General features: G+C 43.2%; 3 protein-coding genes across 6 annotated transcripts; 2 read left to right on the forward strand and 1 right to left on the reverse strand.

Annotated features, from left to right (window-relative positions):
- The first annotated feature begins 1305 nt into the window (after positions 1-1305).
- LOC120671152 (AT-rich interactive domain-containing protein 5-like) lies at positions 1306-7286 on the forward strand. The gene is made up of 13 exons (XM_039951419.1): positions 1306-2080; positions 2178-2217; positions 3496-3548; positions 3701-3746; positions 4303-4395; positions 4649-4771; positions 4848-4896; positions 4967-5039; positions 5565-5631; positions 5901-5951; positions 6076-6168; positions 6256-6386; positions 6850-7286. Exons 1-12 carry the CDS (start codon positions 1476-1478, stop codon positions 6355-6357), a joined length of 1395 nt encoding a protein of 464 aa, XP_039807353.1. The 5' UTR covers positions 1306-1475; the 3' UTR covers positions 6358-6386; positions 6850-7286.
- A 4865-nt stretch (positions 7287-12151) lies between these two features.
- On the reverse strand, positions 12152-23735 carry LOC120671153 (cell division cycle protein 27 homolog B-like). 3 transcript variants are annotated; one of them, XM_039951420.1, is made up of 16 exons: positions 23418-23727; positions 22548-22620; positions 22216-22325; positions 20048-20094; positions 19859-19956; positions 19105-19403; positions 18511-18657; positions 16995-17241; positions 15444-15658; positions 15294-15359; positions 14554-14673; positions 14395-14471; positions 13920-14039; positions 13293-13512; positions 12817-13098; positions 12152-12570 (listed from the first exon to the last, which is right to left on the reverse strand). In XM_039951420.1, exons 1-16 carry the CDS (start codon positions 23520-23522, stop codon positions 12517-12519), a joined length of 2280 nt encoding a protein of 759 aa, XP_039807354.1. In that variant the 5' UTR covers positions 23523-23727; the 3' UTR covers positions 12152-12516. The 3 variants fall into 3 exon arrangements, with proteins under 3 accessions (XP_039807354.1, XP_039807355.1, XP_039807356.1); XM_039951421.1 differs by having other exon boundaries at positions 12174-12570; positions 17103-17241; positions 23418-23686; XM_039951422.1 differs by lacking the exons at positions 12152-12570; positions 12817-13098 and having other exon boundaries at positions 13316-13512; positions 13970-14039; positions 23418-23735.
- Positions 23736-24085: 350 nt separating this feature from the next.
- LOC120671154 (bZIP transcription factor 50-like) lies at positions 24086-25810 on the forward strand. 2 transcript variants are annotated; one of them, XM_039951424.1, is made up of 4 exons: positions 24121-24152; positions 24192-24581; positions 24794-25014; positions 25248-25722. In XM_039951424.1, the coding sequence occupies exons 1-4, from the start codon at positions 24136-24138 to the stop codon at positions 25493-25495; spliced, it is 876 nt and encodes a 291-aa protein (XP_039807358.1). In that variant the 5' UTR covers positions 24121-24135; the 3' UTR covers positions 25496-25722. The 2 variants fall into 2 exon arrangements, with proteins under 2 accessions (XP_039807357.1, XP_039807358.1); XM_039951423.1 differs by having other exon boundaries at positions 24086-24581; positions 25248-25810.
- The last annotated feature ends 1967 nt before the right edge of the window (positions 25811-27777 follow it).

Here is a 27777-nt window from a genome sequence, read left to right on the forward strand (position 1 = left end):
CTGTCAGGATACCTAAAAATCACCAAAAAACAGCTCCAACAGATTTGGTATATATGGATATCTATTCCTAAATTTTTTTAAAAAAATTACCTAAATTTCTCTCTCCTGGACCCAAATATATCAAACAAAAGACTGGATTGGTAAAACTGCAGGCGTGTGGCAGAAGAGGCCAACCACTCCTGGTCAGAGTTTTCGAGCTGCCTCCGTCCCCTTCGCGTGCCGCATCGCTGGCGTTCTCCTTGCCTCCGGCCGCCCGCCGCCTTCCCGCGAGGTCGCGCCGCCGTTCCACGAGATGTCGGCATGATGCCGGCCGCCGGCAGCTGCTCCCGCGAGGTCGTGACGGCAAGATCAAGGCGAGCGAGCACCGTCCGCAGGCAAGCTCGACGGTGTAGGGGAGAGGGGGGAGGTGCCGACGCTACATAGGCCGAGCAGAACGTGGTGGGGTGGGGGGAGGTGAACGCGCGGATGTTAGAAGAGGCTGAGCAGGATGACAATAAGATCCAGTGGGTGGCCTCGTGGAGAGCCGACGGCCACGCATAGGAGCGGTGTGGTGTGGCGAAGGAGCGGCGAGTAGCTCCAACAACAGCGAGGAGGTGGAGGAGTCGGCCGGGGTGGGAGGAGGCGAAGTTCGGCGTGAAGGGAGGAAGAAGGGGATTTTTATGTGTAGGTGACATCTTGCAAAAAAAGTTCTCAGTGAAAAATGTAATTTTTGATAGTTTTTCTGTATCTTGGATCTTTTATGAAAAAATCTTTTATGAAAAAACCCTACAGCATAAGAGTATTTGTATTTTTAGAAAGCTTTATAGGTACCCAGTTATATCAAACCTGCTGGAGAGAGCACAAAACCATGATCTAAATCATCTCTCTCCTATACCTAATTTTTTTTAGAAATCCAATATGCTTAGTAGTAGGTAGCAGATTATGTATTTGAAAAATAAAATCAAAATGCATTTTAACGCTAAATAATACTACCTCCGTCCCAAAATATACCAACTTTTTGATTCGATCAAAGTAAAATATTTTCATCTTTAACCAATAATATCTTAAGAATAATTACTTTTAAATAGGAAACGTCACATGTTGTGATAGTTGATTTCATTATAACTACACTGGTATCACTTTTGTGTTGTTAATTTTTATAATTTACTATCTACGGTTAAATTTTAAAAGATTTGATTCCGAGAAAATTTAAAAACACTGTAGCTATATACCATTCTGAAATGAAGGTAGTAAAATTTATATAAAAATATAAAACAGAAGAAAAGTACGTGACACGACAAAAACGGTAAAACTGGGAGCGCCACGCTCCCCCCTCGTCAGCCCGGTTTCAGACTTCCAGTTCAAACCATTTGCCCACTGTTCCTCCTGGCCTCTCCCTCTGCTCCTCTCCCTTCGTCTCCCCATCTCCGGCTAGGGTTTGCTCATCCCAACCGCGCCCGACGCCCTCCTCGCCCTTGCCACGGCCGGGACCAGTGATGTCGCAAGAGCAAGGTGGGGAGGATCCTCCGCCGCCGCCGCAGGCGGAAGGCGAGGCACCGCCGGCCGCCGACGTCCCCATGGGCGAAGCTGCGGCGGTGGATGATGATGATGAGGCGGAACCCGTCACGGGGGAGGGCGCCGCGGACGGGGCGGCCGGCACCTTTGGTTCCGTGGAGGCTTCGGTGAAGCCCGAAGCAGCGGGTGCGGAGGAGGGGGACGGGGAGGAGCTGAACGGTGACGCAGCGGCGGATTCCGTTGGCGAGGGTGAGAAATTGGAGAACGGGGATGAGCCCGTGAAGGTGGGCAGGGAGAAGGGAGGCTCGCCGGTGCGAGATGCTGCAGATGGCGGTGATGATAAGGGCGTGGATGGTCAGAATCAGGCTGCTGAGAACCAGCTTGTGCTGGTGTCGGCTGAGGAGGACCTGGCCATGTCCAAGCTCTCAAATAATTCCTTCATGTTCGATTACTCCACTGGTGGTGATGACTCGGGGACTGAGGAGGAGCAGGCTGCCTTCATGAAGGAGCTCGAGCGGTTCTACAGGGAGAAGATGATGGAGTTCAAGCCCCCAAAGTTCTACGGCGAAGGATTGAATTGCCTTAAGTAAGCGCGCACACAAAACACACTTTTTTCTTGTATTATTCATTGACCTCTGACTCTGACTATGCTGAATGAATTAACTGTATCTTACTACCATTAGATTGTGGAGACAAGTTACTGGATTGGGTGGCTATGATCAGGTACTCATCATTATTTGCACCTTTCTGTTTCGTTGAATAAAACATAAATGATTTAATTTTCTGGGGATGGTTGAGTTATGAGTTCATTTGCATTGCACATGCTCAGTCATTAATATTTTTTGTTCTGCTAGCCATAAACACGTTGTGTCTGAAAAATGTGTTGGAATGAGCCTCTTACTACATACTAGAGTTTAGTCCTAAGTAATTTCCTCACCCTATGTGGCTTTGGCTTCCTTTATTGATACTTAGCATATCATTCTTCTTTAACTTTGTACCTCAATTAAAAAAAAAGGACAGCCCGGTGCATGTAGCTCCCGCTTGCGCAGGGTCCGGGGAAGGGTCCGACCACTTAGGTCTTTTTGTACGCAGCCTTTCCCTGCATTTCTGCAAGAGGCTGGTACCGGGACTTGAACCCGTGACCACAAGGTCACACAAGGCAGCAGCTTTACCACTGCGCCAAGGCTCCCCTTAGGTCTTTAACTTTGTACCTCAATTAGGAGTTAAGAATTTTGACTAGCTTGCCAATGTTGTTTACATATGTCTTTATTTGACCATCAAATTGTCTTGGTTTTCCGTACCCTACGCAGAGACTTGGGCCTACTATTTATCCGATTTCACCCTTTTCTCTTCCAGAGTCATATACACAACCATCATTCTGTTTTTTTTTTTTGGTGTGGAATATGCTTAACCTGTTCAGTGTTCACCGTGTCGGTTGCATTCTGTGTCCATGTTCAAATCTTCTAGTGCCTGTTCTAAAAGACTGTCGTGTAGCCTGCTTATGAAACACTAGGTGCTCCTGTCCACCTCAGGTGGTTGGCGATACATCATCCCTCTTCTTATTAACATCCTTGGCATTGTTTTTCGCATACATATGGCGGTGAAAATCTCAACAGGTCGCAAAAACTTAACCTTTATAGGCATGAATATCTCTATTTGAGAAAGCACCATTTGCAGAGTAAATAACTGTACGACTCATAATTCATTGCTGAAATGTAACCATGGGCTATACAGACATAAGCTAGCAAATATTGTGTTGCTTTAGTGGAAAATTTCCTCTGTGCTACCAAATGGATTGACATGATTGCCTTTTATTCTGTCCACAAATGTGATATTTAATCAATTTTATTTCTTTGTGGGACTATAAAATATATATCTGTTGATTTGTGGTTGTGATTGTTTTTTCCCCTGTTTCTCTAAGAGTGGTTTTGATTGTGTAATCTTGTTTATACTTCTTTTTAAATAGTATGCTTGCTAACTAGTTGCATCAACACTCGACAGGTGACATCATGCAAACTGTGGCGCCAAGTGGGGGAGTCGTTCAAACCTCCAAAGTATGAATTTAATAGTCTGCAATCGTTCCATTCATGGCTTCTCAATTGATGGCCCTCATATGTCGTTTTACATAACCGAAACTGGGACATAGTTGACATGAACTCTTATTTCTGCAATCTCTCCCATGATTTGAATGGCATGTTTTATGCAGGACATGCACAACAGTTTCATGGACGTTCCGTAACTTCTATGAGAAGGTAATTTTACATTTCCCAGTCTGTGGGACTACCTGATCAGCCTTAATAGCTCTCTAGTTTCAGGGCTCTCTTAGCACTTAGTGTTGCCTTGTTTGGTAGCTGCTACGGTTGAATAGAAAACCTTTCATTTAAACACATTCTTCATGATCATGTCAAATTAGTCTTTCCATCTCACAAAATGCTTTTTGTTGGAAGTTTTCCAAGCTGTTACCATAAGATTAAGATTATGCACTAAAATTAATATCCTTAATTGGCACAGAACATATCAAATTTGAGTCTACACTGTGGATTTCCCCCTTTTTTTTGCAGAAAAAACATTGTACATCTCTATTTAGTGGTAGGATTTTTGGGGCAAGATGTAAACATATTCTGCTAGTATATACACCTAGGTTGTCCCGAGAACTGCAGAAGGACTGTTCTCAGCAGAAATGTAATTGAGGGTACAATGCCTTTGCTAAGTGTAGTGCTAGTTTCGTCAAGAGTGCTTAAATTCTTTAGTGACCACTGATCCACCCCTGTTTCCTACTGCATCTTTAATTTTCTCTCTCTCCTGCAGGCACTACTTGAATATGAGAAACACAAAATTGAAACCGGAAAGTTCCAAGTAGCTTCATCTACTTTAGCGGATCGAATTGGTTCTGAGAGCCAGGTACAGTTTTATTTGGTCTAAAAAAAATATTGTTTGATATGGAAATAAAATAGAAATTAGTCCTTTTGTAGATAATTTAACACAAAGTTGATTCTAATGCAATGGGATTCATTTTATATCTAAGATCCATGATCATTCCATGAACTGCTAAGCGCAAACTGGATGCTCATTTAGTCATGGTAAAACATAGGAAGGATATGCTGCCTTTGATATGTGGAAGGAGCCTAAAAGTTGATGTTGTATGTTTCCCTAGGTGGGTGGAAGCCATACATCTGGCTCTGGAAGGGCCAGAAGAGAATCTGCAACTCGTGCTATGCAAGGCTGGCATTCTCAGCGTCTACTAGGAAATGGTGAAATTGCTGATCCTATAATTAAGGTATTGGTTGTTATCAAGTCAAGGGTCACAGCAATCTTTATTTTGTTGTATAATAACTTCTTTATTCTTTCCCCAGGATAAAGGCACTATTGTCTTGAAGAAGGATAAAACTCCTAAAAGCAGTGGTACCTTTTCTGCATTATCTTTCATTAAACTTCCATAGTTTCATCTTTACTAATAGTCGGATTTGTGTAGGTTCTGCCAAGAGGAAAAGGACTCCATCCTTGGAAGATGACAGGGTGATGCCATATAAATCCGATAAGCTACAGTAAATCCCTTGTGCACTTCTGTATATAAATCTTAATGCAAACCTTGTGTTCATTTCCTTGCTGTTGCTGTCAAAAAATCAGCAAGAATTGCAGCATCGCTTCACAGGAAAGGCTACATTCTGCTCTTTTGCATCGCAAATTTTTTCTCGAATATGCAGGAGAGCTGCGTATCATTGCATTAAGATAGAAGGAGGAGGCCAAAATAGCCGTACAGACCCCACTCCACCCCCTCCCCCAACACACACACACACACACACACACACACACACACACACACACACACACACACACACACACACACACACACACACACACACACACACACACACACACACAGGGGGAGGGAGGTTTTTATGTTACATAGCGCCCGGGAAAGGCGAATTTTGCATCACAAATGATAGCGCTATGGGGAATAATATCCATTTGAATAACTATTTATGCCTGGCATTGCATAAGAACAAAGCCCTCTTTCCTTCTTGCTCCTTGGACTTCAATTGATTGGATGAATTATTGCTATCTGGCAGAAATGACTCTATGGTTATCGACATGGGCCCTCCCGCTGATTGGGTGAAGATAAACGTTAGGAGAACCGTGAGTATCTTTATCTCAGTTTTATAGATCTTGTTGCGCTATGTTGTTTGGTACGCCTTTGCTGTTTTTCTCCCCAGTTATTTTTTCCATTAATTCCAAAAGGACATTTTGAAGCACTAAAAGTTAGCTGATTCTTTATGAAATGAATAAATACCTGCTCTTGTGGTTGTTATGGAAGTTTTAAAAAAATACCATGGGTCAAGAAGAAATCAGTGAAACCGTGATCATTTATGGGCATTCTGTGAAAGATGTTTTCTGTTTTCTTGCAGAAAGATTGCTATGAAGTCTATGCGTTGGTTCCTGGCCTTCTGCGGGAAGAGGTAAGTAAATGCAAATGTTTTAGACTGGTTTGTTATTGCTCTCTAATCTTGATTTCTCATATGTGCTGCAGTAAGTTGGATTGCTGAAGCTGCTTCTAGAAAGCTGATGCATGTTTTGATGCAGGTACATGTTCAGTCTGATCCTGCTGGTCGTTTGATAGTTACTGGAGAGCCTGAGCAACTAGATAACCCATGGGGTGTTACTCCATTCAAGAAGGTCTGTTAACCATTTGAATTGTATGCTGATACTTGTTTTTTTTTTTGTTTTAAGGTTGTACTCATTGGTACTGCACATCCTTTGCAGGTCATTAGTTTGCCTTCCCGCATTGATCCTCACCAAACCTCCGCAGTTGTCACTCTCCATGGGCAGCTATTTGTGCGTGCACCATTTGAGCAATCAAAATAATGATGCCACATGAAGCACAATAATACAAAGTATGCACCCAATTGTTTTTTCATAAACATGCGCTAATTCTATGTTGTTTCACTCAAGCTGTTATCTATTGAGAATGGAAACTAAAACAAGATTTTAGTACAATTAAAATCCGCATATATGGATGGTTGTTCGGTGCCTGTGTCCTTGGGTGGTGTGTTGTAAGGGCTCTCTACCCTTTTTTTTCTTTTTAATACAAAGATACACAGCTCTCCTGCATGTTCGAGAAAAAGATGGTTGTGTCGGTGCTTTGAAAGTGTCTGCTGTTGTTTGTTCATGAGTCATGATCAAAAACTACTTGCAATGGATTTCACGTTCTGAATTATTATTTGTATTAAGTACAAGAGTTTCTTTTTTTCTTCTGTCAGGCTCCAGTTAAACTAATACCATCATATGAGTTCGCACCTGTCTAACCACTTGTTTCCTACTTTGCACATGCCTAACCAACTTTCGTCTCTACTGCAGGTTTGCCTTATGTGTGGGATTAGGTGCTTGTGACATGAGCTTAGAAGTTCCCACCCTGATCTTTATCGAAAACTAGTTCTTTGCTGATTCTAATGCTTCAAGACTCCTTCCTTGCTAGATCTCTCCTGTATCAATTAAACTCATTAGTTGACATAGTTCTGTCTGTATTCAGTTGTCTCCATTGGCTGTGATTTGTAGCTAAAGCTAAGTTACTAAAAGCCTTTTAGTTTAGAATGTTAATAGCCTGATGCCCAACATGTTCCATGTTTTCTTTTCAATTTAACCGGCATAAAGTGTACTGTTTGTAGCAATGTAGCATGTAGCTTGTTCCCAGTATTTGAGTTATCAGAACATGTAGACATGTTACAGGTGGATTCATTGTATGTAACTGTTGCCTTACTCATTGCTATTCAACATGTATGGTCAAACAGTCTAAATATTGTGTGCCTCGGTACTAGCTGACAAAGGTAGCATCATGGAAGACGGCGTTGAGGGACGTTGATTGTTGGTTTGTGTTCCTGTCTGGACAATATTTTCGCAGGTTCAAGATTCTGTAAGGATGGATTGTAACAATTTGTTCTGATAGGCCATAACTTAGATGCTTGCAGCTGAAGAGGATTGTCTGGTCCTATACATTATATTTGCTGAAATTTTCAACTCTGTTCTGCAGGAGTACGTCTCCATATCATTCAGACCAAAATTTATTGTACTTAGTATAAATCGGAGTAGTAAAACAATGAGCTGCTGCGTCCACGTTTTGTGAATACGTACCATCACAAATGTCTTGAATTGAAAACAAGCTAAGCCATTCTAGCATGGTACTTAACATGAGCAGCTACTATTATTCATACATGATAGGCTGTTGCAACTTGAAGACACGAGAAAACACCGAGACAAGAACATGCTTGTTTCCTGGTGCAACACTGTTTTAGCAGAGTACTGCTAGATCATGCCACATGTCAGCGTAAACCGTCATCCTCAAGATTTCTCTTTTGGGATGCGGCTGCTGCCACGCCAGCCGATCAATGATGAGGTGGTCTTTTTCCTTGCGACCTTGCCATCCTAGAGATGCCCATGGATGTGCGTGGCACTATAGCTACTGTCATCTCCGCCGCCACTGCCTGCACCACCCTTATCGTTACTACCACCTCCGCTGCCACCACCACTATTCTCTCCGCCGCCGCCTCCACCTCCACTAGCTGAGCTACCTCCCCCACCGCCTCCATCATTTCCTCCACCACCACCACCTCCTACTACGACATTGCCATGCCCACCATGGTTACCTCTTCCTTTGCCACCACCACCTCCGCCATCAATTCCTCGACCTCGACCATGGCCTTTGCCTCGACCAATCCCTCTTCCCCCACCTTTACCTTTATCTCCATCACCTCCAATACTGTCATCATCACCATTACTCCCGTCCTCTCTACCTCCTCCAACACCACCACCACCACCACCACCACCACCACCTCCGCCGCCACCTCCACCACCGCCGCCTCCTCCGCCACCGCCACCGCTGCCGCTATTACCCCACGGCCCCCATCCCCATACCCTCTGCTGACGCTTAACAGCGTCCTCATCTTTCACAACCACATCGCCGTGCACGACGCTGTCGTTCCTAAGCACCACAGCTCCATGCCCAAGCGGCGCCGCAGAAGCTCCCTCCAGCTCCTCCGCCAAGGCCAGCCGCAGGAGCAACGCACCGGCAGTGAGGAAGAGGAGGCCCAGCCACGGAGCTCTCCTCCTCACCGACACCGCCATATCTTCACCGCACCCTCAATGCAAGCTCACTCACTGCTTGATCAACCGGCAACACGCTCGCTGTGTTGCCTATCACTGCCATGCATGGGGTGAGGTATATATAGGAGCTAGAGGGCAACGCAGCGGGTGAATTCATGGCGATGAGCGCAGTAGAAGAAATGGATGCAAGATGGGGGCAGGGGCAAGTGGTGGGGGGAAGACTGCAGAAATGGAGTGCGTCTAATCGCTTCCGTTGAAAGCGATCGATGATATTTGCATGTGGCAAAGTGTCAGTAGCAGCTTGCATGTTCCGGCGGCCACATGCATCATGCAGTGTCGATATCCATAGCTCTATCAGTGGCCATCTAGCGTCATGCCATATCTTGGGGATGTGATGCTGTGCTTGGCTCGACAACTTGTACACATGCCAGGTTCAGTAATGTGGTAGTAGTATTCACCAATAATTTAAAAATTGAGCCTGAAGGCGAACGGTCGCAAGTCGCCAAGTCTGAACTCTGAACCATGGAATTTGAAGAAAATTTCAATGAATATAACGGACCACCACCAATAGTGTTGGTTCAAATCACGGCCTTCAAGCTTTAGGCTATTAGCGACAATGCAAGAACGAAATTGACGCGGTTTGAGCAAAATTTCAGACGAGTGTATTTGTGCTTAGTTCAAATTTGACTTAAATCATGAAGGCTCGCTTCATATGCCCTCATCCAAACACGCCCCTACTTCAAGCAATGCTATATATGGTTACTACTCTTCAGAATGAAGCAAAGATGCCTACATGCATGGCTACACGGACTATAGAAAGGGAAGCATGGCATTGCCACCACATTCAGTACTAATGATCACCACATGAATACGTAGAATGTACTTCTACACAAAAGAGTACGTACTCCTCCGTTTCTTTTACAAGACGTACTTTATTTTGTTAGCACAGAGCATTTTGACCGACATTATTACCCAATTAGCATTCATTCATGTGATATGAAACTGTAACCATAATTAAATAATTGTATTATTTCAATTCTGTATCAGTAATTACATACTAATAGATTACTTATTAGCCAAAGGCTTATCCTTACAAGACAAAATAAGTCATCTATAATTTCAAATGAAGAGAGTGCGTACGTATGCACAACGCAGAGCGCACCGAAACGAAGAGAGTGCGGCGCCACAACGTGAACCATGCACGGCATTTTAAGGAAAAACAAACCAAAACCGAAAATTGAAGGAGAGCGAGGCGGGGCATTCACCAACCAGGGGCACCATATCGTTAAAAATTAAACACAGAAATCTAGTCTAACAACAGGCAAATACACACACACACACACATCTGATCGGGACTAGCCGACGTGGTTTCTGTTTCACATCGTTGTCGGAATCGTTACTGCTCCCACACTAATAAGAGTATTGCTCCAGTGGTCCTCTCCTAAAAATTTGCACGAACCCTAAAGCAAATGAGTTACTAAATAAATGTTTTTTCTTAAATATTTTTGTTCTGGGTCTCTTGGGGCCTGGCCCTGCCCGTGTGACCAGTCCGTGCCCAGACGTCATCCACATCCCAGTCCCGTCATATTCTCGAATCCACATACATCGCGGATCCATGTGAGACAGGAGCAACGGTGGCGGCTATCTCTCGACCACGGCATTCATGGCGGCACTACATTGAGGGAGAGGAAGCTGGGGTTCCATGGAGTGTGGAGGGTCGCACGATGTTCGGCTAGAGGAGCTTGGTACCCACGCAGGTCGCACATGCCACGCGCAGAAGTTTTTTTCCTCAGGCAGAACAGTGCAAGAAAAGAAGAACAACACCCATGGCGGGTCCAAGTCCAACCTCTTTGACATGTTCAGTTGCAGAAGCGCTGCAACGGTTCTGAATCTTTTCGTTTAATTTTTGGAGGAACTAAATGATCTGAACGAATGCATAATTGTACATGCTGATGACAGGTTCACAATTGTGAGTGTGGACTTGTCTGTGAACTTCTCCCTCGATCCAGTGCTGCCATGAGCGCATCATCATCGTCGAGAGGTGGCCGCCGCCGCCACCACCATCGCTCGATTTGGTCTTGCGTGGAAATAAGGCGCGGCGAATATGGATCAGGAAAACAAGGATCCGGATTAGAATGACGTCTCACGTGGGTATGGGGCACGGACTGGGGGCATGCAGGGCCAGGACACGGACCAAAACCCAAAAGAAGCAGAACAAAAATAATTAAGAAGATAATAAATTAATAATTTATTTGCTTTACAATTCGTGCAAATTTTTAGGAGAGGATCACTAGAGCAAAACTCCACTAATAATTGCACCCCATATAGTAGATTTTCCGACAGCCTTCTGTCAGCACACATACATAGATACGCTTGCCAATGGGAAGCGATGACACTTTCAGCTTTGTTGTGAATGCGTATTGGGTACTTCCTCTGTTCTAAAATATAAGCATTTCTTGGTTTGGTCAAAGTCAAATCTACTCAATTTTGACTATGAATAGTAAATAATTTATAAAGATCTTTTAAGATAAAAATTATATTACTAGATTTGTTACGCAAATAATTATCTTAATATATAAGTGCTTATATTTAAAATAATTTATCCATAAGAATATTGATGGTCAAAGTTGAACAAATTTGACTTTGACCAAATCTAGAAATAGCTTATATTTTAGGAAAGAGGTAGTAGGTTATTTAGGGCTGTTTGGGGAAGCTAAAGTTAAGCGCTAAATTTAGTACCTATTAGCAGTTTATCACTTATACTGTTGCTACAGTTTTTGGGTATTGGCTAAACTTTAGCCTACCTTGTTAGCACTCCACTCCTATTTAGATACACTAGTACTAAAAATTTACTACTTTTATCCATTAGCACTTAGATCCAAATGGTGTCTTACTCCGATTACTATGAAACACCTTTCGGGAAGTCAATATGGACGGTGACGCGGCGCCGCCCATTATAGATCGTATCATGCTCGTGCATAATCAGATGGAAATCATAGAAAACAGTTTAACGAACTGGAGCAACAATTGCAGCATGTAGATTGACACGAGGTCACAAGTTTAACAAACTGGAGCAATAATTGCAGTTTATGCTTCCATCAGGTCACAAGAATAAGGGAAGAAAAACCAGTGGATCGCTCAAAAACATGGGCTAAGATCTACCAGTTCCATTGTAGCTTCAAATGGTAGACACCTCGTGTTTTGTGCACCCGAGAGCCACCATGGATGTTCTGGGTAACCAAAAAAGATCCTACCGGATCATTTCCATGTCACCACGAAATAAAACAAGTTATCACATCCCATTAACGAAAAGTAAAAGTTTCCAGAAATCGCCTCATCGCTGTAACTTTTTTCATGAATAATTTCATAATAATGCCTGGATATGCTGCAAGCAAGCAATGATAAGGCTACGAGCAAGAGAATGGGAAGTTACACTTTGCTTGCACACAAAGCCTGCAGCTTTAGCTTCTCACCACTTACAGTGCGAGGAGCCTGCAGCTTTAGCTTCTCACCACTTACAACTAAAAATGTAAAAAGTCAGTCGACGTGCTTCGCGATCTGCTTAGTCAGCAGGATCCTGATCCTCTAAAACTTTTTTGTTATTCAACAATGATTCCTTTTGCTAATCTGAGAATTGTACAAGGTACAGCCGTACAGGCGAGTCATTTCGCCAACGCTCAACTTGTAAACAGTCCTAAACTACTGCAGCTGCCGTGCATGTGTTCTCTGATTACAGGTTGCAACTAGAGCTACAAAACTGGTTGGCTAGTGGTACAGTAATGACACAAGAAATATTGTTGGATCGCCAGATTCTGATTTTCTTCTTGAACATCCGAGCTCCACTTGGACAGCACAAGCTGGCCATGAAGTCCTGAAGCACAGGCATTTAAAACGTTCCTTTGCCAATGTGCTTTAGAGTGAACAAACTTATAGGTCATCGTCCATCAGTTCATCAGGAAGGTGTACTTTCTCCATTGCGGACTGCCAAATACAAGGCAAGCACGTCAGTCATTAAATTGCAAATGGATTCTCCATAGCACAAGCATTACAGTAACCATAACAAGTGAATTCCACTTCGTGACACCTAATAAGGTAACAGATCAACTAGCAATGGTTGCTAGACCGCTCTAGGAAGAGACTAAGCGACACAGAGATTAGTTGGAAAAGAAGATAGGAAAAGGAGGTAGATGGAGGTAGGCGAGGTAAGGAGATAAGATTGTATTATACCTTAATTATAGCAAGATCAGCAGCAGGGGGTTTCAAATCCAGGGCAATGCCAAAGCAAAAAACAGCTTTGTCAAGAATGTTGAGTTGCTTGTAAATCTTTCCCATCAGTGCATACATACTACTCTCATGAGGCGCAATCTCCTTTAGCCGCTCTAACTCTTCCAAAGCTTCTGCGTATTTTTGTAGGCCTGAAAGGATTAAAGCCTTCTGATACTTGGGCAGTGGATTCTTCTTATCAGTAGCTATGGCTTTCTCCAGCATCTCCAATGCCTCCTCATTCCTCTGACAAGATTGCATCCAGAAATAAAAGGATTTATTTAACCATTTAGCAAGGGAAAATGCAATTCCATCTGATTCCAAATGTAAGTCATTTTAACCTCCTCTACTATTTCCCAGAAGTCACTCCAGAAGGGCTACTATAACCTATATTTGGAATCAGAGGCAATAGTTTATTGTTGTCAATCAATGGTATCAACCTTTAGAGAATGCAAGGCCATCCCAAGGTAACACATAAGAACAGAAGAGCGAGGGTTTATCTGAAATGCCCTCCTGAAATGATGCTCAGCAAACTCAAACTTCTCCTGCCGAAGATAGACCACCCCAAGGCCATACCAGGCATTGTAGTGCCTTTCATCTACCTGAAGTGCACATCTGTAGAATTTGAGGCTATTTTCATAATCTTCTAGTGCAGAATACCTACAGTTTCAAGGAGTGGTGTTTGATTAGAAAATTTGAAATCTCAGACATGGATTTTTATGAAGTTCAAACTTGCGCCAGTTAAAAAACTCCATCTGTACCAAAATATAAGGTGCACACGTACTTCAAGATTCAAACCTTGTAATCTTGACCAACAGTTAACCTCACGTGATGTCAATTTTATTTTACAAAAAATAATATCATTAGATTGACATTTAAAGGTATTTTATTATTATTAAAATTTTGTTGCTATAAACATGGTAGTATAGGAACAATTAACAGTCAACCTTATTTCGGAGACCGTGCCAAGTCAGATCACGCCTTATGCTTAGGGACAGAGGGTGCACTCAAGCATTAACTAGACATGTAGCATCAATATAATTATAATTGTGGGAGCAAAAACATACTCATGACCGCATAGAGTGTGAGCATATGCAAATCTTGAGTCAAGCTGTACCGCGCGTTGAAAATTCTTCAAGGCAGTCTCATGATCTTTCCTCAAGGCAAAGCAATTCCCCACTGCACACCTGTTTGCACATTCCAGAGAGATATATTAGATTATGTAACATTATAGTAATGCAATGAGAGGGGCCAGCTTAAAAGCAAATCCCACTAAAGATTTAAAATTGCCACCTAGACAAATCCACCTGTTTTGCACTGCAATGACAACGGGACTACATATGAAATTGTCAAACCAAGAACAACGCGGCCTTATTTATATTTAACCCAAATCCCCCTCACCCCTCTCTCAACCCAGGACATCTTGTGCTAGTCCAAAAATGTCATCATTACAAGATTTAATAGGAAAAAATAAAATTGAGATACTCTGACAAGAAAATGGTGCGACACTTTTGTTCTTTATAAAGTAGAAAAAAGGCATACCATGCTTGAGGAGATAGTCGATCAATAGAAATGAGCTCTTGAGCTAGGTAGCTTAGTCTCATTTCCGCGTTCAGATGCTGTAAAAAAATAACAAAAACATGCAAGCTTGTAGATAAATGTTAATGTAGCCAAAAGTCGAACTGCCGTGATTTCACTTACATAAAGAACAGTGGAGTAGATGTCCATTCCATCCAATGTACAAGGAGACAGTAGATGCGCTAACTCAAAGTAATGATCAGCTTCTAAATAATCAACCAATTCAAAATATGCCTTACCAACCTGCATAGTTGACCAGAATGAACACAAACTTTTTCTTACCAAAAGAGATGAAGTTTAGAAATATTTTGTAATATTAATGTCACCATATATTTTGCCCACTTGTTCAAAAGTGCTCTACTCTTTAAACCCTGTAATTTCTTAAATTAAAAGATAGTTCTCAAGAGTCGTTACTGCCCTTTCAAGAAAGACAAGGACATGAAGTTCAAGAACTACCTTTTAATTATAAGAAATTACAGGGTTTAAAGAGTAGAGCACTTTTGAACAAAGTGGGTAAAATATATACAGGGTTTAAGATGAGTGGGTTTAAGGAATTCATTGCGTTCATTATTGAGCTGTACGATTAACAGTGCCAATCCCAAAATTAACTCGATAAACAAATTAAAAAGCAGCATAGACTATAATTTTCCAATAAACAGTAAGTCATGAACTCATCATGTCATAAGGTTCAATTAAGAGTCACTTTCAAGGTAAAAAACAAAGGACGAAAACAAAGTCCCCCCAAAAGTTCCCACGTTACGATGCGGATAGATGTACACCATTACTTTAGGTCGTAAAGACTTTTTTCACTACAAGATTAATAGCATTTTTGTAAGTCTCCACTCATCTTGCCTTGGTTGTACCTGGCATAGAACCCAACCAGTGTTAAATTGCGACTCAGGGAGTTTTCTGAAGACTTCCAGTGCTTCCTGATCATTTATTTAACAAAATCAGTTTAGTGACATCACTGGATAGAAGGTTATCGCCTGTAAGTTGCACACCCTATATCATACCTGGCACTTAAACAAGCAAGAAAGCCTAAAACCTTCCCCGAGTGTTCGCAAAAGTCCCAGTAGCTCCCTGATTCCAATTGCAACTTTGGAGTCTTGCGACATAATTCGTTCAGCTTTATCTTGCTCAAAGAATCTTCCCTCAGTCGTACTTGCAGAAGATGAGGTTGCTGGCACATTATCTGTCCACATTTCATCAATAACTTCGTATCTGCTTCCTAAAATTGAGAAATCACATTGATCATTCCTAAAGAACAGAAAATGCTACTCTATACAGCAAATAGCTAATGCAAAAAGCCATACCTAGAAAATACAACCTCACTAAAAAGCAATCTTTTTTAGCTTTGGCCATCAATAACTAAAAAAACAAACAGTGCAACTTAAGATTGATATTATATTATTATTCATCAGGAAGAGAAATTTTTGTATTAAAAAATAATATTGAATTAGTTTCACAAAACTACAACCATGCGCACTAAATTATCAAGGAACTACAATTTTTTAGATCAGTTTCACATACCTACAACTACTTGTGCCCTTAGATTCACAAACCTACAATATTCTGCATGGACCCACATGTCAGCCACACAAGTCCATATGCAGGTCCATGCAAAATGTTGTAGGCTTGTGAAACTAAGGGCGTGATTAGTTATAGCTATGTGAAATTGATCCCAGATGTTACAAGTCATGCTAGCCTAATGCAAAACTATGTAGTCGTGTGAAATTAACAATTATATATTTGTGCATGAGTTGATGGCCAAAGTTTCACCCTATACACACCATGCTGATGTCCTAAATTTCTTATATTTGTGAACGGGGAGTACTATAGCAAAGGCTAAGGTGAAAGCATTGGGGATGATCCAGTGAAGGAGAAAACTAAATCCCAGATTTTGAAGTAAACATAAACTGCCATCAGCATTTAATCGTAGCAATTAGAGCAACATTTTAAAGTATGAATGTTAAGCTCACACTAGCATAGAACCACGAAAACATAAGAATTTTCAGGCCACACCTTATATGTTTCAGACCAATTATTTTTTTCCTGTAAGAAATCACATCAAATAAAAATGGCAAGTAATCCTGCAGCTTATATGCTATGAAAATAAGAAATTGATAATATAAAGACATGGATATACTTCAAGAAATAAAGAGAGCAGATCATTGTGGTAGTACTATTCTAGCTTTTTAGAACATTTGAAGGGATGGTAGGAGAAATCACCTTATTAGTAAAACAGAATTCTAAAGTTTTGCAACTTGGAATCATAACTGTGATTTCCAATACAGCAACCATATCGATATGGGCAGAAGAAACAACAAAGACAAAAACATTTCTGCTAAAAGTCACCATATTGATATGGCCAGAAGAAACAAAAACAATAATAATATTAGTACATAAGATATAACTGATGTAAACTCAATGGACCAGAACATCAAGCAAATATGCAGATAGATCTTGATCACACAACCACACAGGTACATAATAAAACATGCCCATCAAGCACATTTTTCTACTTTTATAATTTGATGAATCATCCACATTGAAATGATAATCACCTTCATCAAAATTTTCTGTAGCTCGTGGTTTCCCTTTCATAACTTGCACAGAACGTACGGCTGTTGAACACAATTTTGATGGTGTGGACGAGTTTACTCGCAATTTACCTGACGAGTGATCTGTTCCATTCCCACCAAACTGAGAGATATTTGAATTTGAATTTGAATTTATTGTCATGTCTCGAGAAAGCCTTGCACTTCTTCGAGGCATTGAATCACTACTCTGATTAAAAAGCCTTCCAGAAACCTGGAAAACATCTTCAACTCTAATGTCATCATAAGCAATAACTTAAAAGCATGAACTAAAAACAGTATACTAATTAGCAAAAGATAGAACATAAGGGAAGGGTTAAGTGGCAGATTATATAATGTACAGAACTACAAAACACAGACAATGTTCAAGAAGGCGGAATTAGGCGGCCGCCTAGGCGCGCTTAAGCTCTAGGCGAGGGGGTCCCGCCTCGCCTATGGGGGTAGGCGGTCCCCTAGGCGGCGCCAGCTCGTCGGCGGTGAAAGGATGGCCGCAATTCCATCCCTCGTGGCCGCCGTGCAGATCCGCCAGGTGGGGACGCCATGCGCCGGCGAGGGAGGAAGGGACATCAAGCGCAAGCAGCGGTGGAGGAGGTGGGAGCCTGAGAGGCGGCAGCGGCGGCGGCGTGCGCTGGACGGTGGCGGAGGAGGCTGAGGCCGAGCAGGTGGCGGAGGAGGAGGAGGAGGCATAGGCGGGCGGGCGGGCGACGTCGTCCTGGGCAACGGAGGAAGCAGGGGCGGGAGGGTGGCGGCCTGGGCGGCAGAGACGGGTGGAGGAGGAGGGTGAGTGGGGAGGATAAGGTTGAGGCTAGGGATAAGTTAGGGTTGAGACTTGGGTTGGGCTGCTTGATGGGCTTTCTATCTAACTTTAGGCCCATTATTCTCAAGTTTTCCTTTTTTTTTAGAGATAGTTGATGTGTATGGCAAGAAATATCTACATATATAGCACCGCCTAGCAAATCGCCTTGAAACGCCTAGGCTCGCCTAAGCTCGCTTAGGCTCTGGGTGGTGGGTCACTGCCTAGCGCCTTTTTGAACATTGAACACAGATATACTGAATTATTGATCTGCTTGCAACTAAACTCATGACCTTTTTTATTAACAAACAAAAACTATCATGTGACAAAAAACAAACTGCAAAACATAACTTTGATCCTGATACTGTGGAATACCACGTGACAAAAAGGGATGTGACATTGTAACCTACTAACCTGATACAAAGGAACATCACTGGAAGTTCACAGTAACTTGAGGAACTTGAAGTTTAAAATGAAGCATTTGCAAGCAGCATTAGTACGAGAAACTAGAAAATATCATCTGGCTCTGATTACTTTATAATTTTCAGATTAGAATCAGAAAGGGGAATGGTGTCATAATTGGTAAATATTTAGATGTTAAGGTCCCTAGAAGTTCCAAAATAAGGAAATAGACAAGAAAAGAGTTACAAGTAGTGGCATGATTTCGATCAAATGATAAGAGAACCTAACCTTCTTTAGCCTTGCTTGATCCAAGTATTTCCTTCTGAGTGGCTGGTTTGATCCATTAGCTTTCGGTTTAGCAGGAGCATCACCACTTATTGTATTCTGATAAGCATGGGCATTCCTGAAGAGTGGTGGAGGTACAATACTAGAAGTCTGCAAGAATAAGGCAAGTAAAAATGCATGTCACTAAAGACTAGTCACAAACTAATACCATAAGTCCATAACTCAAGAAATGAGGTCTCCATGCACAACTGATTACAAATTGTGTTACATCATTACATGTTTCAATAGTCAAGATTCGATAGTTCTCCAGTACGATGGAAAACAACAACAAAAAATAATTATGATCTGCGAAGACACAGACACACAGCTCTTTATCATCAGAATTTAACAAGACAGGCAGATCAGATAATGACTGATGCATAGAAGAAGGCTTTTTAACAATGATATATAAGTCAGAATAGCTTGAACATGAATGTTCTGGTTATACATAAGCTATCGGTACCAGTGCCAAATAATGTGAAGCATATAATGCACCAATGCTACCTAACATGGTTATACCAGCTGCAGATTACATTAATACCTCAGGTACACACTGACCTGTGTTGCCGTTGGTGATGGGGTGTCAAACTGTGCTACGTTAGAGGTTGTGCTGTTCTGTACATGCAGTGCAGTTGCTCTAACATGAGGGTAACTAGGAACTTCTGCTGTGTTGTTAGCATGAAGCTGTTTCATTTGCTTAGGGATAATATCCCCGAGGCTTGAGGGAAGACTGGAAGTTAGAATTCGATTTTCATTGGCAAAGTTTGACTTTTCCAGAGCAGATGTGGATGTGTGTTCCTGCTGGAGACGTAGAGCAGTTGCTTCACTAAAACATTCATCTGCATCTTCAGCAACACCTACAAGATGGTGACACATATTGAATTCAGTTTATGACTTCACGCTTTAAATGAGGATGAATCATGATTATTGAGCCATAGTATAACTATGACCATATTGCAATTAGCACACTAGGAATCAACCAATAAGAACAAACACCAAGATAGCCGATAATGTTTGAATGCATTTGTATACAAAATTTAGCACAGTGACACTTAAGTGGAGTGTCTCCTTTTTAAAGTGGAGTGTCTCATCTATGAGGTGATGTAAATGAAGGAAATATTGAAGATTCACTAGAAGTAGAATATTTTGAAGGTACACAAAATCACCATAATTTTCATTTCTTCTTCTAAACCTTTCAAAAGTTATAATATGATGCGGATGAGGTGACACTTAAGTACTTCTGTACTGTAATAAATCACATTTAGTGTAGACGTAGTACAGAACTACAAAGATGAGTGTACAACGAACCAACCAAGTATACACAACTCCTCGTATGCTGCCCATAAAAGAGGATCCAGAGTCAACGCTTGTGTAAATTGTTCAGCTGCAGCTGACATTCTGCCCGTGCACCTGCAATCATATATGAGACAAATATAGAGAACTCTTCCAATATGAGAATTTGCAGCAGCACAGATTCAGTAACCATGAATGAATAACGAACCTATAAATTATTCCAAGGAGGTAGTGTCCTGTAGCTCCATTGGGAACCTGCATAAAGGATGAAACCAGTAGAAGTAACAAATCACCCCAAAGGAATAAAATCAAACAAAGATGTGATCGCTTTTACTTTCTCACTTAATAACCTCTGTAGAATCAATAATAGTAGGCAACTTCACATGAATATCAATATGCCATGGCCCATAAGAGAAAATGGTAAGGAAAAAAATTGCCTCCCCAATCCATGCAGCGACAAGCATTAATTTTGTGATGCTAATGGCTTAATGCTCCTTTGGGCTTTGGCACAACACTCAGAAGAGAAGCACAATAGGAGAATGGACATACACATGGTCTGAACTTAAGAACATAATTTTTAGATACGCCATAGCAGGCAAGGAAGATCAACCAGGCCTAGTAAAATAGGAAATATGTGTGCTCCTCTAGCTATGGAATTTTTAGTTTACATAAACAAGTCCACACAACATCATCGAGCAAATATTCTCTTAGAACAAGCTACTTTGTGAAACTCATTGTCTACAACGACTATCGAAAGTACTAGAGGGGTATTTAGCAGGAACGTGTTGTTCTCATAACACCATAGCAGCCAGGCATTGTTCATGTGGGACCCAGCGGCATTACCTTAGTTTTTCTTTTTGTTAATAGTTGAGGTCAGGTTCTTATACACGCATTGCAAGTTTCAGAAATTAGTTTTCTTAGGTTTACCGATTGTGCCTTATTGGATAAATTATGTTATCCCTATAAGTAATCTATAAACTTAAGAAATACATACAAATAATGCATGTGTTTACCTAGTGTAAATAACATGGCCCAATTAGACCATTGTTTTGTGATTTTGGTGATCGATGGACAACACAATCAATGGGACTAATGAGTTTGTCAAGTGAATATTTATAGATCACAGGGATGAAGCAAAAGGCCAAGCAAAGCAAAACACGAAGAAAGAACTCAAAGAAATATCGATTTGGACGAGGTCTACACAACACAGCTGCACCGGTTGAACCGACGGCCCATGACCGGTTTATCCGGTGACTCCTACGTCAATTGTCAAAAGACCCAACGGCTACTTCAAGGCGCAGAGTGACCGGATGAACCGGTGCTCTACCGTCAGATATTCCGACGCCTACGCAGAAAGTTAGATAATGGCTCTAAACGGCTAGTTCGACTTGGTGGGCTATATATATGCCATCCCCCGGGCATTTGAAGATTGCTGGAGTTCAGAGACATCACACCCACATCCTATAACACCTCCAAGCCATCCAAGAGCTTAGTGATCATATCCTTACTCCTTAGCACACATTTGAGAGTGTTAGTGCTAGGTTAGCTCTTTAGAGAGTGAGAGAGCAAGGCTTTATGCCCTTGTGCTGTGGTTCTTTAGTGAACCAAGAAGATATCTTGGTGCGCCGGCCCCTTGGAGATTTGAGGCTCGCCGGCAACGTCAACGACCCTCCGACTTGGTGTGGAGCGGCGTGGACGACCTTGTGCGGGGGACGTGAAGACCCCCTTCCTTTATGGAGAAGCTCCTTAGTGGAAATCGGAATCAAGGTGACCGTGGTTTTGTCCACGAAAGAGACTTGATTGCCGAGAAGCGATACTCTTAGTGAGTGCTTCAACAACGTGCATGTAGGTGTGACTTTGTGGCTAACCGAACTACGGAATAAGCACCCGCGTCGAGAGTTTGCTTCCTTCTATCCCGCTCTTTACGTTTCCGCATTTTATACTAGCTTCCTTGTGTGCCTTTACTTTCATAGAGTAATATTTTGATAGAAAAAGCTATAGGTTGCTAAACTCTTTTGGAATAGGGGTTTCACACTAGAAAAATCATAGTTGCACATATAGATAGCATATTTTAGTTTAATATTGTGCAATTTAGTTGGAGCCATAGGTTAAGGTTTTAACTTGCCTAATTCACCCCCTCCCCCTCTTAGGCTAGAGCACACGACCCGATTCCTTTCACCGAGAATCAAACCCAACGAATGGAAAATTATGTCTACATTTTCCGACTAAAATAGTTCGATTATATGAGTAGTGCGCAGTTCCTAGGGTACTACATGAACAATACCTACATTACCCTCTACACAAAAACAACAATAAGACTTTATACATTAATTTGCAACAACATAAACAAATTGTTTTAACAAATACACTGCATACCTCAATGTTTGGTTCATTTACTGGACATAGAGTATCTTCTGCTTCATGCAAGAGGTTCATACGAAAGCATGACATAGCAAACAGGTACCGGGACTCTGGCAGCTTCTTCCCTTCATAGTACAGTAGAAACAAAATCCATAAATCATCCACACTACTTTCACGCCAACATAGAAGGAGAAAAATAGTCCAAAATGCAAAGTAAGAAATATCCCCACAAGATGGAAAATATATTCCAATTGTTAAGATTCCCAAACAGTCAAACCATAAGGACATTACTACACACTAGTGAGCATGAACTGCAGAGTGGTAATATGGTGGGCAGATTCTATTACCTTTCAAAATATGGTATGCAGCATATGGCTGGTTGTTGTGGAGGTAACATGTTGCTAACAACTGCACATTGGTCTGCACAAAAGGTACAGAACAAGATAACATTTAGTGTATCAGCCATGGAAGTAAACAAGCTTACAAAATAACTGTCCTATAACAGGAAAGTTAGCATTAGCACTCACTGTCTACCTTTAGGCTAACAACTGCTAAGAAACCAAACACAAACAAAAAACACTCGACACAGCAAAATTAGTGGATAAGAGTTCCACTAACCTCACCCCTCATCAATTACCAAGAACAACATCGAGAACCCAACAAAAAGTTACACCCCGCTCGGGCAACTATAAGATTAAGAAGATAGAAGAGGGGTGACCTAGGCTACTGAAAACCTTAGAATGGCTTCAATCGTGGCCACCTACAGATTCAGATAAGTTAAAACACCCAGCGGCCAGCAGAGCTTATAGTCATTACAGACCAACAACACTAAAGCTGGTACATGAAACTGCTCCCAATTTCGGGTTTCTCTCCACTCTCCAGCAAAATTCTAGACGAATCGCGCACAAATACTCCAATTCCTTACAACTCAAACCACTGTACGAAACAGCTAGAGAGAGCCGCCTGATTCAAGTCCCCCATACGCCCTACTACACCCAAATCCCACCGCTTTAGCTCAAATGCATCCCCAGCCAAATCGAAAGGACAATAAATCGAAGCGCCGCAGGTGAGACCCCGCGCCAAATCGCGGCCTCACGCCGACCACACTCCCGATCTAACCCGCGCCGAACCATTCCCACCAGCAATCACGCCGAATCTAGCCGTACTAGCCAAGCTGAGGTGCGGGGGGCGAGGGGGGGGGGGGGGGGGGCAGCTACCTCGGAGGGGAACTGCGCGCAGAGGCGCTCGCAGAGGAAGACGGCGTTGCGGTGCATGAAGAGGCGCAGGCTGCTGTGGACGCGGTCCACCATTAGGGTTTCCATCGCCGCCGCCGCCGGCAGCGAGGCGAGCGGGCGGGCGAGGGGAGGCGATGGTGGTCGAAACGCAGGCGCAGGCAGCAGAGGGTCGTTTGAATCGGACGTTTGAATCCGGCAGGCTCTTGGGTTGGTGGATTGGGGATTCGAACGAGTGCGTCGAGCCGGGGCGTTTGAACGGCGTGCCTCGTCGCGAGCGGCGGCGTGTGAGCTGGTTGGCCGCCGAGGATGTTGCTGACAGGCGGGACATGGTCTCCGTCTAAACAACGGGACCGGGTGTCAGTGGCAGGCCGTGCGGGATGTGAACGTTGGATTGGATCAGCTTCGGCCAATATTTGCGAGAAGATGGGCCGCAGCAACTACTTCCTAATCATCGGCCCATCAACGGGAAGCCCATTCCACGAACCCAACCCAGGTCCCTCGCAAAGGAATCCGCAGGCTGACCTGGCGCATTCCGCCTCTCCCATTGGCCAGGACACGGCACCACCCCTCGTGGGCCCCACCCCGTTTAAACTGCGACGAACCTTCCTCTCCTTCCCTGCGAAGCAAACCATCCGAATGCGAGAGCCCGCTATAAAGTCGCACAGCTCCGATCCCGGCGACAAAATATCTCGCTATCCCCATGGACGTCGACCTCTTCGCCGACATCGACCTCGACGCCCTCCTCGCCTCCTTCTCCGGGGAGCCCACCGGCGTCTCCGACCTCATCGTACCGTCCCCGCCTCCGCCGGCGCCGGCGCCGGCGCGCGATGCGGAGGCGGGGTCGCCGGAGTCGGTTACCTCCCGGGCGAGCCCACCCGGGGAGGAGGCGCTGACGGAGATCGAGAGGTTCCTGATGCAGGTGGGGGAGGCGGAGCTGGGCGGGGAGGCCGAGGGCATCAGCATGGAGGAGTTCTTCGACGCGCTGTACGACGGCGGGGAGGGGGAGCGGGAGGGGAAGGAGAGCGAGGCGGGTGGAAGCACGGATGAGGATTCCGGAAGGGATGAGGTGGTGGAGGTTGTAACGCCGGAGGTTGAGACGGTGGAGGTGGACGACGATGATCCTGTCAGCAAGAAGAAGAAGATGAGGTATGTTGATTATGTTTTATATCCTTCTTATCCTGCTTCCTGTGAAATTGGGAGTATGCTATAAATCCGTGTGGATTATTGCTTAGGTATATGGGTGTCTATTGTGAACTGTACCTAATGAAAGAGATTTCTGTGATTGATCACTAGAAGATTTGTCTAGTTGTGCAATTTGTCTCGTATATAAAAGGGGATCTGCCTTGTGAATTTATCAGGAAAATGAGGAACAGAGATTCCGCCATGAAATCGAGGGAGAGGAAGAAGACGTATATAAAGGACTTGGAGACGAAGAGCAAGTATTTGGAGGCAGAGTGCCGCCGCCTCAGCTATGCACTTCAGTGCTATGCAGCTGAGAACATGGCACTGCGCCAGAGCTTGTTGAAGGATAGGCTTGTTGGTGCTCCCACAGCCATGCAGGAGTCTGCCGTACTCACGGGTAAGACACATCAAGCCTTCCATCCTCTTATCGTTCTCTGAGGTTAGACGAATACCTGTGGCTCGAGTCATGGATATGATCAGTCAATAACTACAATTTTTCCTCGAACACAGTTGATAATTACTAAGCAAGGGATCTTTTGGAAGTACAAGAGCCACCGGATTTTTATTAGAATTTTGCTATATGCGGATTGGTTCTTAAATCCTGATGCTAATACAATCTCATATCTGCAGAAACCCTGCCGTTGGTTTCCCTGCTTTGGCTAGTGAGCATCGTGTGCCTGTTCCTGATGCCCGGTCTGCCCAACCGAAGTCCAGCAGCTCCAAGCAGCGCCGGAAGAGGTCTCGGGATGGTAGCCGGAAAGACAAGCAGTGAAAACCCAGAGATATTGGAACTCATCCTCCATGGAAGGCGCTGCAAGGGCACAAGGGCAAAAATCAAGCTAGATACAGTACCATTTCATGAAGTAGCTGCTTGCTAGCCTTTCCATAGGCCTCTTTTGCAAGCATCCAGTATGTAGTGTAGTACTTGCCAAGCTCAGCATGCCTGTTATATATGTGTCATGCAGTTGATATCCATGGAATATCTTTTCTTTTCTATTTGGATTTTTCTTTTGTTCTTTTTGGTTTCAATAGCTACTGTCTTATCCAGATTCCGAATGGGCTTTTGTGTTCGTATATTGGCATCTTGTTGTTCCTGGATCTGAAATTCCTGTGATCGTGAATCTTTGGAAGTGTTAGTGCATTATGAGATGATGTAATAAAATTAACAAGATCATGGAAGCTCGTTGAGTTCTACACGTATGGTTTAATAGACAGTAATCCGGGCAAAAAAAACTATGCCTCTGCTTAATTGACTCATGATTGTCTTCAGTTCCAGGCAGCTCCAGCCCAACAGTATTTTCCTCTCACATCACTCCAACCAGCCCAACAGTATTTTTCTCTCACACCATTCCAGCTCCAACCTCGAGCTCCAGCCTGCCGAACGCAGTGAGTATGGGCTTTTCACTTGCTGGTTCATTTACTGGTACATCCACTATTTTAATGAACTTGGTATCTACACAAATTCAACATTCAAAATCCAAACCCAGTTATTTTTGTATCCGAACATCCTTGCGCAAACGAGCGCCTCGTGTCACCAGCACGCGGCTTGCATAGAATCTAGTTCCTCCGTTTAAAAGTTCTTTTTACACAGCAGGAAAAGGTGACTACAAATTCCCTTTTGTTTTTTTGGAACCCATCTTTGTATTACCCTAGTTGCATTTAAATAATAAATATGCAACAATCAGTACGAACCAATCAGTTTATTTTAAATACATTAGCTTGTCTTGAGCGTCATTTCTCTCCCTTTTTTTGAAAGAAAAAGAGAAGGGATCAGATGAATTTGAGTACATTGGCAGGCATCTCCGTAGCTTCAGGCGTCAGAGTCGGGAAAACCAATTCCCGCGAGACTAGCGAGCAATGATCGACGATTAGAGCATCCAAGAGCTCTTCTATATTGGATGAGTTTGCTAAAAAAAAGATAAAAAACTCATATCCAATAGAAACTCTATCTACCTCATCTTCTATCCTCGTTTTCTATCCAGAGGGTGACGCTGGGCATCTTTGCCTAGCGCTGAGCGCTAGCCATGTCTTTTTGGATTTTGGAGAAGCTGTTGGATTTCATCCCTTTTTCGTTAGTTATTTCGTTTTACATAATAGCTATATTAGGATTTTAGCTATCCATAGATACAAGAGTTCTTGGAGATGCTCTTAGAGTACGACATAGCATCGGTCTGGTTGTACTTTAGCATCTATTAGCACCTATTTCCTTGCTAAAATTTTTAAATCTTAGCTAAAATTCAGCCTACACATTAGCTTTTTTTTAACGAAACAAGCACAGAGTGTGCCCCTTTTCTATTAATAAAGAAGAAGTTAAAGCCACGGAAGGCTAAATAAAGTCAAAATTGAAAAAACAGTGATAAAAAAATTGTACAAATGGCGGCCATGTGCCCGCCACTAGACCCCAGTGAGACTCGCCAGATGTCGGGCCCCCGCGATTCCCTATGCACGCACCTCTTCCTTGATTTTGCCAAAAAGCATTGTTGGCGAGGTCTCTCTTCGGTTAAAAGTTCTCGCGTTCCGTTCTTTACAAATTTCCCAATTGACCAACAGGAGGAGGGATCTCAAGGCCTTAGTTGGCATGTCCGCGAGGTTTCCCAGCCGAGTCCACCACTCCTCGACCGAGTGCGTAGGACTCCAGTGACTTGGAAGTAGTTGGGGGTAGCCGACCCACCCAACGATCAAGCTCCACACCCTCCTTGTATGACTCCTGCTCTCGTCGACATAAAGGGCAGACCTCATTTCGCGGCCATCCCCTAGTTGCTAGACGATCGAACGTCCACACTCTATTCTTGATGATAAGCCATGCAAAGAATTTGCACTTTTTGCGGTGCCCACGGCTTCCAAATCAACGGTTGTAGTTTCGTTTTGACCGAACCTAGGAATTGTGCCCGATATGCTGAGGCTGCAGAATATTCTCTATTTGACGTCCACTTCCATCTGATTGTGTCGGCCACCCCCGGGCTAAGGTGGACATCCCGCACGATCAACCAGAGGTCGAAGAATTGCTGTAGGTGGTGCAAGGTGATGGTCGAGTATAGAGCAATATCCCGAATTCACTGGTTATCCGCCAAAGCTTCATGGAGTTTCCTGTTTTTCCTCGTGGACATGGAGTAAACATCTGGCGCAATGTCTTTTGGCCGCCGGTCGGCCGTCCACGCCG

This window comes from Panicum virgatum, chromosome 4N (assembly GCF_016808335.1).
Source record: "Panicum virgatum strain AP13 chromosome 4N, P.virgatum_v5, whole genome shotgun sequence".
In the NCBI taxonomy this organism is placed as follows: Eukaryota; Viridiplantae; Streptophyta; class Magnoliopsida; order Poales; family Poaceae; genus Panicum; species Panicum virgatum.

Excerpts from the sequence above, each read along its gene's own strand:
- LOC120671152 (XM_039951419.1), top strand. The coding sequence starts at position 1,476 with ATGTCGCAAGAGCAAGGTGGGGAGGATCCTCCGCCGCCGCCGCAGGCG. Across the intron at positions 4,396-4,648 it reads GAATTGGTTCTGAGAGCCAG|GTGGGTGGAAGCCATACATC; the intron begins GTACAGTTTTAT and ends ATGTTTCCCTAG. Across the intron at positions 5,040-5,564 it reads TATAAATCCGATAAGCTACA|AAATGACTCTATGGTTATCG; the intron begins GTAAATCCCTTG and ends GCTATCTGGCAG.
- LOC120671153 (XM_039951420.1), bottom strand. The coding sequence starts at position 23,522 with ATGGAAACCCTAATGGTGGACCGCGTCCACAGCAGCCTGCGCCTCTTC. Across the intron at positions 15,659-16,994 it reads TACAGAAAATTTTGATGAAG|GAAGCAGATACGAAGTTATT; the intron begins GTGATTATCATT and ends TCTCAATTTTAG. Across the intron at positions 12,571-12,816 it reads CTGATCTTGCTATAATTAAG|TCCGCAATGGAGAAAGTACA; the intron begins GTATAATACAAT and ends TGTATTTGGCAG.
- LOC120671154 (XM_039951423.1), top strand. The coding sequence starts at position 24,136 with ATGGACGTCGACCTCTTCGCCGACATCGACCTCGACGCCCTCCTCGCC. Across the intron at positions 24,582-24,793 it reads AGCAAGAAGAAGAAGATGAG|GAAAATGAGGAACAGAGATT; the intron begins GTATGTTGATTA and ends TGAATTTATCAG. Across the intron at positions 25,015-25,247 it reads GGAGTCTGCCGTACTCACGG|AAACCCTGCCGTTGGTTTCC; the intron begins GTAAGACACATC and ends TCATATCTGCAG.